The sequence below is a fragment of the Saccostrea echinata genome, unplaced genomic scaffold, assembly GCF_033153115.1.
Source record: "Saccostrea echinata isolate AGI-Se365-2 ecotype Australia unplaced genomic scaffold, CSIRO_AGI_Sech_v1 ptg000014l, whole genome shotgun sequence".
NCBI lineage: Eukaryota > Metazoa > Mollusca > Bivalvia > Ostreida > Ostreidae > Saccostrea > Saccostrea echinata.
This window is the reverse complement of record NW_026889763.1, coordinates 13,880,244-13,889,685: the sequence shown is the minus strand read 5'-3', so window position 1 is coordinate 13,889,685 and position 9,442 is coordinate 13,880,244. Positions and strand designations below refer to the sequence as shown.

Sequence of the window (9,442 nt, the reverse complement as noted above, 5' to 3'; positions counted from 1 at the left end):
TTTTCCTATATGGACAAGACTTATCATTCCTTTGATGAAGAGGAGCATCCCGAAGATCAGAGCAAACACAGACCTCTAAAAACATCAGAGGTGGGATCAGGTCCATGGAGGAGTAAGCATCCCCTGCCGACCGGTCACACCCGCTATGAGCTTCTTGTCATGATCGGAAAACGGAAAAATCCATAGTTAATTCAATGTGTAAATAATAGCTTGCCTCGTTTCAGAAATTGTTTGTACGTAGAGCTTGCTATTGCATATCGAATCAATTGGGAGACATAAACATATGCAGGTTATAAAGGTACATTGCTGCTCACGAGGTTTGTTAGAAAAGGTCACGAAAACATTGATTTACGTAAAATTTAATTTGTACTTTGAAGAATGGCCTATGTCTGATTAAATTTCTATCTTTTGTTTATTAGTATGTAAAAAAAGTCAGGTTCATTTACTAAAATTGTGAAAATTTACAAGGATTTTAGTTTCATATTACACATTATCGGCCTGTCGTTTCTAACAAAAATATCTGAAGTCATGCAGAGTCTTTAGAGGTCTATGCAGATGACGTCATAAATGCAACCATCTATAAAGAAAACATCGTTAGAAGTTCAAATCAAACACTGTAAAAAACAAGGATATAGGTCATAAAACAATTTGTTTCTCATGATGTTTTCATTCAAAAATGTAACTTATTCGTTCTCAACAAATTATTTTTTTATTAATAAACTTTGTATTCATAAAATGTTTTAAATCAAATAAAAATCGAACAAACGTAAGAGGAAAATGAAATTAAACACACAATGAATGCTTTACGGGGCAGTTAAGTGTTTTCAATACCAATATGTAATCAATCTGGCACTTGTTTTGTTCTGTTTTGTTTTGTTTTTTTTCTTTTTTGGTGTTTGTATATATAGTACACACATTCACATCCTCCATAAACACATTGCTACCGTGCACCTTGACGCCTTCATTGATGTCTCCAAGGAGAAAATTTATAGGTCCCTTTGGGTTTAGAATATCAATTCTCTAACGTTCGCTCTGGCCTCGGAAATGCCAAACACAGTCACATAAAAGAAGAGATTTAGAATTAAAAAAAAGATGAAAAACATTATTTTATGATGTATCCTGCACATAACAGGCACAAAAAAATAAGCTTACAAAAACGTATACTAACTTTGAATACTATCTGAGCTGACGAGTGTTTTACATGGCTATGGGGGTTTTGAGTTTTCGTATCAAATGAATTACATTTTAATCTGTGTACAAGAATGTATCAGATCAACTGAACATCTTTAAGTCGCTATGATACATATTCCTTTTGAATATTTCATTCATACATATTTTAAACTTCATGTTAATATTGTTCTCTTTCTCTCTCTCTCTTTGTGTGTGTGTGTGTGTGTGTGTGTGTGTTTGTTTTTCTTTACAAGTATTGTAATCTGCAATTTATTCAGTTTATTGTGTAATGTATACCTTGACTTTTTGTGTGAAGAGGGTATTCATGGGCATTAATTGCCTATTGCTCATCTAATAAGATTTTCTGAATAAATATTGTTTAAAGTTATGCATTCATAGGTATTATTTCTAAAGATAAAGAAGGATGGTCAAGTCATGATTTATTTTCCAGATATTTTACTTTTTACTGTTTTGTTTATCCAAAAATTGTATTCAGAAAATCACCTGTGTATTCGGAGTCTCTGTAGCTACCAGTTAGAATTGTAAATGGTACCTGGGTATTTCATGAAATGATAATTCAGAATAAAATTTGGCAAGGCTTTCGAAGGTATAACAAACGTATAGCTAGCAGAAAAAAACATGATATATTGGAAAGTACTCATTTTTCAAAAAGTGATAACGGATAAATTAAAATACTGTACCTATAAATTAAAATATATACCCCCTTCCCGAAAAAAAACTTAATGGGTAATAACTGAATATATGATTTTTGTTTTAGTATCATTAAATAATTGTCAAAATCAAGAACTGATTAAATGAAAAATTTCTTATTTGTGGATTTGTAAGTTATATAGCTCAAACATTAATTTGTTGAGTTCCGCTATCTTATAGCAGGCAAGAGAGTATTCTTTCTAGCATTGTTCTTGAAGGGAAAGAAAATCAAGAATTTTGCCGCACTTTTTCTCACAGAGTGAAAAATAAAACTTTGATATTTTTCACACTTTGAAAAAAGAATCACTTTTATTCAATTATTCAATATAAGTATTTCATTATTGAAAATGTAATCGAAAGTTTATTTTGCCTTTACAATTTTGACTATTTCGACGCGACAATTTCATTATATACGAGGCGTCTCACAAATTTCTAAACCCAATATATTAAATTTAAGATTTTTTAAACCTAATCCATTTTAGGTATTATTCAAATTAACACAACGAAGATTATCGATTGTTAGTTGTAAGGTCTCTTCCGAAAATCCCGTGACTTTTACTTCTATTGCCGGGGTTTGGCGAAGGAACAGGCACCTTCTACGTTTACGTAATAGGTTTGACGCTGCGCAGTAAACGAACCCGGGCCTTCCGATCACGAAGCGGACACCCTACAACTAGGCTACCGTGACCGGTACACAAGAAAGAGAATAATCCCCGAGTTATATGAAATGAAATATGAAGATAACGAACAGTATTCAATCTCGAAAGTCTAATGAAACGATACGAATTTGGAGCAGAGCAAACACGGACCTCAAAATTAAGAGGTGGGATCAGGTGCCATGGAGGAGTGAGCATCCCCTGCCGACCGGTCACACCCGCCGTTTGCACCTTGTCATTATCGGAAATCAAAAACCGGAAATATCCGTAGACAGTTCAGTGTATCAATAATGGCCTAACAATCAGTATGAAAAACGTCAGTCAGCATTTGACTCAATGACAGGTTGTATGTGCTGACAAGGTCATTGTATCGACCGAATGACTTGCGAAAAGATGACTTCATGCGAGACTGTTGATATCCTTGTTTCATCAACTTGTTTTTCAATAGCTTGGCTCGTTTTAGAAATTGTTCAAACGTAGAGCATGCTCTTGCGTATCGAATCAACTGAGAGAGATAAACCCCATATGCAGGTGATAAGGGTATATTGCTTCATAAGTAAGGGAAGTTGACGATTGAAAAATTGAAGTCATCTCATTTATCATTAAGCTTTGTTGTTAGGTTACCATTAACGTCTTTTCTAGTAAAATATCCAGATATGAAACCGATGTGTCAGAATCTGTGGTATCTTTTATTTCAAGCTCACTGGGATATATCGAGTCGACATATTAATGAAAGTAACTATTGTTAATTGATAATACATCGTAGATATATCGAAATGTCAAGTTGAAGGTCACTGCAAGTGTTTTCTTCTCATGTTGAAGTTTTTTTTTAATAAATTCTGCTTCATTTGAATACAAAAATAGGTCTGCTAATAAGGGGGCGCAATTCTTACCCATGGGAATTTCAACAGATTGTTGGAAGACCTGGTCTCCAAAAACTATATAGATATTGTCAATCAGAGACTCAAGCATCTTTAACACATCAACTTCAGAGTACTTGTGTGTACAATCAGAGTGCTTTTTAGCAAAATAATTTTGTAAATGACCAATGACAAGGTAAGTATATTTACGAGTTCCAATTTTATTGAAACAGCAGCTGTGTATGATTTCAAAAAGCCTGGACTTCAATTTATCGTGGGGAATGGTTTTATAAAGTGTTGAAAAGTCGTACGTTTTGATGCTATTGATTTAAGTAAAATTTTGTGATTTCAAATTTTCCAAAAGTTCTTTGGAGTTTTTAAGTATCCACATCTGATTTACACCACTTCTCGAATATGCTGTTGAACAGTACTCCTGAAGTTTCTCCTTCATTACAGTAAATATTTTAGTGAGGAGTAAAGAAAGAGGCTTGGTAGAAAATTTTCTGGAACCCGCTATGTATCTTTGTTTGTAAGGATTTTTATGAAGTTTAGGAATCCAGTATAGGTATGGTAATTCAAATTCATTTTGATTGTTTGGAATATTAAAATTACTAAAACGGACATATGATTTTGAAGAATTTCCTCCTTAGAAAGGGAGGTAAGGATGTAAGTTGGATTTCCACTTGTAGAATTAAATCCCAGTTCCTCTAAAATACAATTCAAATAATGAGCCTTACAAACAAAGACTATGTTGTTACAAGCTTTGTCAGCTGGGACCAGTACATACTTGTTGTGTTGTTCAAATCATCACACTAACACGTGGGTCAGCCATAACGGAACTTTTATTGAATGCGCAAGTGCAGTACATTCTAATATACAAACCAAAGATACAATAGATCCGGAATACATCACATTCCTCCCCTTCATTTAAGCTGTACAATTTTTTCAAGATTTTACAGTTATTAATTGGCAATAGAATTTTTTTTGAAAGTCACTAAAAATGTTCCTGGCTTTTAGTTTTATGAAAAGCTACTTAGCTACGAAAACAATATCATATAAAGTGATTAGAATGACTAGATGACAAAAATGACTAGAACTAATGAATACATTTGCACTTTTACAACAATACTGATAAACAGAAAAGAACCTCTGGTTCTTACTGATTACATGGAGATTATTATGCTCCCAACACTGTGTAATCAGTATAATATTCACAAATTCAGTTTCTTCGGAGCCCGTCTCTCTCTTTGCGGATAGCGTCGAACGTTTGGAGTTGGCACAGACACGGAGGCTGAAGGTTCTTTTGACACCACAGGAGTTTTCGAGACATTTGGTGAGATTGCATCTTTTCCTTTAGGAGTACGAATTGTTGTTGGAACAATTGGCCTGACATGAGGAATTTCAATATTTGGTTCAGAATTGATGTCGCTAGTTCCACAACGAAGCTGATCAGCATGACGTCGCCATAGAGTGCCAAGTCCTGTGTCAACTGTGTAAGACAGCGGTCCAGAACGAGAATGTATCTCAGCAGGAATCCAACTGCGTTCTGTGTTCCTGTAATCTCTGGCCATAACCTTTTGTCCTTCTTTGAATTCTCTAACATTAGAGCGTATAGAAAACTTCATCTGGTCCTGTCCTGACAATACCGTATCGTTCAGGTTTGGTTTAATCATGTCTAGCCTAGTTCGCAAATTTCGTGCCATTAGTAATTTAGCTGGTGTTTCATTTGTTAAAGAGTGTGGTGTAGTACGGTATTTGAATAAAAATGTGCTCAGCTTTTGCTGCATGGATGCATTGTCTCCCTTTGTACTCTTCATTGACTGTTTGAATACTTGAACAAGTCGCTCTGCTTGCCCATTTGTTCGTGGATGATATGGGGCAGAGGTAATGTGTTTAATGCCATTTTGTGCAAGGAATAACTGGAATTCTTCGGAAATAAACTGGGGTCCGTTATCCGACACTATAACTTTAGGAAGTCCCAGTTGCGAAAATAATATTCTTAACTTCTCAATAGTATTTGTTGCTGTTGTAGTCTTCATAGGGAAGATTTCCAACCACTTGGAATGCGCATCCACAATGAGTAGGAACATAGAGTTCATGAAAGGCCCAGCAAAGTCTATGTGTAGACGGTCCCAGGGTTCCTTAGGCCAGTCCCAGGGATGTACCGGAGCAGCCTTTGGCATGTTGCTATGTTGCTGGCAACCACTGCAAGTGGAACATAAGTTTTCGATATCTTGATCAATTTTAGGCCACCATACAAACGATCTTGCGATAGACTTCATTTTGACGATCCCAATGTGACCTTCATGCAAATCCTGTAAAACTCTGTCTCTAAGTTTCTCTGGCACAACAACACGATTTCCCCACATCAAGCAATTCTGGTGACAGGTAAGCTCCTTAAATCTGTTACTGTATAAACGAAATCTCTCGTCATCTGCAGGTAAGTCATTGTGTCCCTTGGAAACACAGTCCAATACGTGTGATAAGATATTATCTCGTTGAGTTCCAAGTTTGACTTGTGCACTAGTAACTGGTAGTTGATCTATTTGAGTATTGTAAAATACTGTTGCCGTGTCCTCATAATCTGATGTTGTCACTGAAAGCGGTAGTCTACTAAGACCATCAGCATTACAATGAGATTTGGTGTTTCTGTATTCTATGTCGTAAGTATGCCCAGCCAGATACAGTGCATACCTCTGCAGTCGTGCAGCTGTCATGGCAGGTATTCCAGCACTGGGGTTCAGGATGCTAACCAATGGCTTGTGGTCTGTGACTAATGTGAAATGACGTCCATAGAGGTAAGTATGGAATTTAACAACTCCCCAATACAAAGCTAAGGCTTCCTTGTCAATTTGAGAGTATGCTTTTTCAGCCTTGGTAAGTGATCTGGAAGCAAACGCTATTGGTCGTTCGGTACCATCGTCCATTACATGAGAAAGTACACTACCAAGTCCATATGGAGAAGCATCGCAAGCTAGCTTGACCGGTTGGTTTGGGTCATAGTGACAAAGAACTTGCTCTGACGTCATTATTTCCTTAACTTCTGTGAAGGCTTGTTCACACTGTTTTGTCCATTTCCATGTTTTATCTCCCTGTAGAAGCTCATTCAGTGGACCCAGGACTGCTGACAGGTTTGGTAAGAAGGAACGATAGTAATTAACTAAGCCCAGGAATGATCGGAGTTGGTGTAAGTTCTCTGGTCTAGGTGCATTAAGTACAGCATTGACCTTGTCTGGTGACTTCTTCAGTCCCTCCTCTGATATCATATGACCACAGTATGACACTTGTTCTTTAAAGAAGTCACACTTTTCTAGGTTAGCTCGTAGACCAAACTTTTCTAATTGTTCTAAAACTGCATCAAGATTTGCAAGGTGTTCTTCATCTGTTTTTCCACTTATGATCATGTCATCTAATACGCATGATGTGAATGGTATCCCCTGTAACACTTGGTCCATTGCACGTTGCCAGATAGCTGGGGCAGCAGCTACACCAAACTGTAGGCGTGTGTACTGGTATAAGCCCTTGTGTGTATTAATTGTCATTAGCTCTCTGGAAGACTCATCCACTTCCATCTGGTTGTAGGCTTGTGTCAAGTCTATCTTAGAAAACTTCCTTCCTCCTGCTAGTGAAGCAAATATATCCTGAATTCGAGGTAAAGGATACTGGTCCACCTTCATTACTGGATTTATGGTTACCTTGTAGTCTCCACATAGACGTACTTGACCATTTTTCTTCACTACAGGGACAACAGGTGAGGCCCATTTACTGTGGGTAACTGACTTGATGATGCCCTCCTTCTCCAGGCGCTTGAGTTCTTCCTCGACTTTTGGCTTCAGGGAATAAGGCACGGGTCTAGCCTTACAGAATTTTGGTTGAGCATTATCTTCCAGGTACAGTGTACCTCTAATTCCTTCCAGTCTTCCAATTTCTGACCCAAAAACAGCTTGATGTCTGTCGAGAATTTTCTTTAACATTGTGTCAGTTTTCTGTGTGGTCTGTTGTAGCTTCAACACTTTCACTTCATGCCAGTTCACTTTAAACTGTGATAGTCCATCACGACCAAAGAGTGCTGGTCCATTCTGTCTGACTACTATTAAGTCCATGTTTCCCTGTTGCTGATTCAATGTCACCGGTACATGCACTGTGCCTAGAGGACTAATATTCTCACCAGTAAAAGTTCTGAGTTTTATTCTGGTCTTCTGAAGTGGTACATCACTGAGATTTTGTTTATAAAAGGCCTCAGGTATGATAGATACAGATGATCCAGTATCTAGCTCCATGTTAATTTGTTGTCCTTTGATCATCAGCTGGAGGATAATTGGGTCAACTTTGTTCATGTTATTAACAGTATGCACATGTAACATAGGTTCAAACTGATGTTCATCATGTTCATCATTGTCATTTAAGAAGTTCACTTTTTTTTCCAGTCCTTCTCTCTGTGTCCTTCTTTTTCTTTAAACATGCCCTCTCAATGTGGCCTTTCTTTGAACAGTAACGACAAGTACTGTTTACATGTTTACAGCTTGTTACACTGTGCTCACCTCCACATCTCCAACATGGTTTGTGTGAACGTTGTTGTGGTGCTGGCATATGCTTTTGTGTCTGAGGTTTCATAGAAAAACGAGGTTTTGATTTCTGACTACCAATTACCTTGTGAACTGTAGTACTGGTGTTTCTCTGCTCACGAAGCTCTGTTGCATCACGTCCTGCTGTCTCCATTGCATGTGCAATTTTTACTGCAGTATCCAGGGTTAGTGCTGGTTCAGCAAGTAGTTTCTTCTGGACAGATTCACTGTTAATACCACACACGAATCGGTCTCTTATAGTGTCATTGAGAGTCTCTCCAAAGTTACAATGAATTGACAATTTTCTGAGTTCCGCCACGTATGAAAGCACAGTTTCACTTGACCGTTGTTCACGTTTGTGAAATCTAAAGCGCTCCGCAATAACAGAAGGCTTGGGGCAAAGATGTCTATTCAAATGTCCAAGAATTTGTTGGTACGTGAGATCTGCAGGTTTAGTAGGTGCAACAATGTTCTTTAGTAACCCGTACGTTTTAGGTCCTATTACTGCTAAGAATGACGGCACTAATAAGTCTTCAGACACCCCGTTAGCTTTAAAGTAAAGATCAACACGTTCTGTGTAAACATCCCATGTCTCGATTGATTCGTCGTATGATCCAATCTTACCGATTGATCTGACCTGTAAGCCTATCAGTTGTTGAGCGTTTCCTTCTTCACCCATTTTGTATCAATCTGTATGTTTGCCGACTCTAAACCAGCGTCCTCGTCGCCAAAATGTTGTGTTGTTCAAATCATCACACTAACACGTGGGTCAGCCATAACGGAACTAACTTTTATTGAATGCGCAAGTGCAGTACATTCTAATATACAAACCAAAGATACAATAGATCCGGAATACATCACAATACTGATCGTGTAATCTATGTAATTCCTTTTTCGCTTCTCAATTATTAAAGACAGAAGGATAAATAGTTTTCATACAGCCCCTCAATCACTCAATGCGAGATTTCAACATCCATCTGATGCTCTTAATCCATTCTGACAAAATGTCAAGGTCTTCTTTTTCGTGTTTGGCCCATCGCCTGGCGTAATTCCACGGTATTAAAATTTCACGATTTCTAAAAAAAATACCAATCGCGATGGGTTTAATTTCACGCTGCAAGAAATTAATTTGAATTTCGTATAAGCATTTAAACGTTTTCAAAAACTAATGATAGCATTCACGATGGATTTAATTTCGCGGAAAAATGATGAATCGCGAACATAGTGAAATTAAAACCATCGTGTTTATTTGCCAATATATAGTATTTAGCACAAATTATCGAATTAAAACAGAATTACTTTTTGAATTTTTGTGGTTCTTGTTTCATAGTCAATTATATATAATAAGTGTTTTATCGTCTTTATAACTATCTTGACCTGGCAATATCAATAAAGGTGTTGGCCAGATAACCACTTGTACTCACGATTTGATGAATATTGTACATAACAATCGTATGTGCAAACTGTGTAAATACACATA

At 37.1% G+C, this 9,442-nt stretch overlaps 1 protein-coding gene across 1 annotated transcript; it reads right to left on the bottom strand.

Annotated features, from left to right (window-relative positions):
• Positions 1-4,608: 4,608 nt before the first annotated feature.
• Positions 4,609-7,734, bottom strand: LOC133186508 (uncharacterized protein K02A2.6-like). Its single transcript, XM_061321742.1, has one exon. The coding sequence runs from the start codon at positions 7,732-7,734 to the stop codon at positions 4,609-4,611; it is 3,126 nt and encodes a 1,041-aa protein (XP_061177726.1).
• Between the last annotated feature and the right edge of the window lie 1,708 nt (positions 7,735-9,442).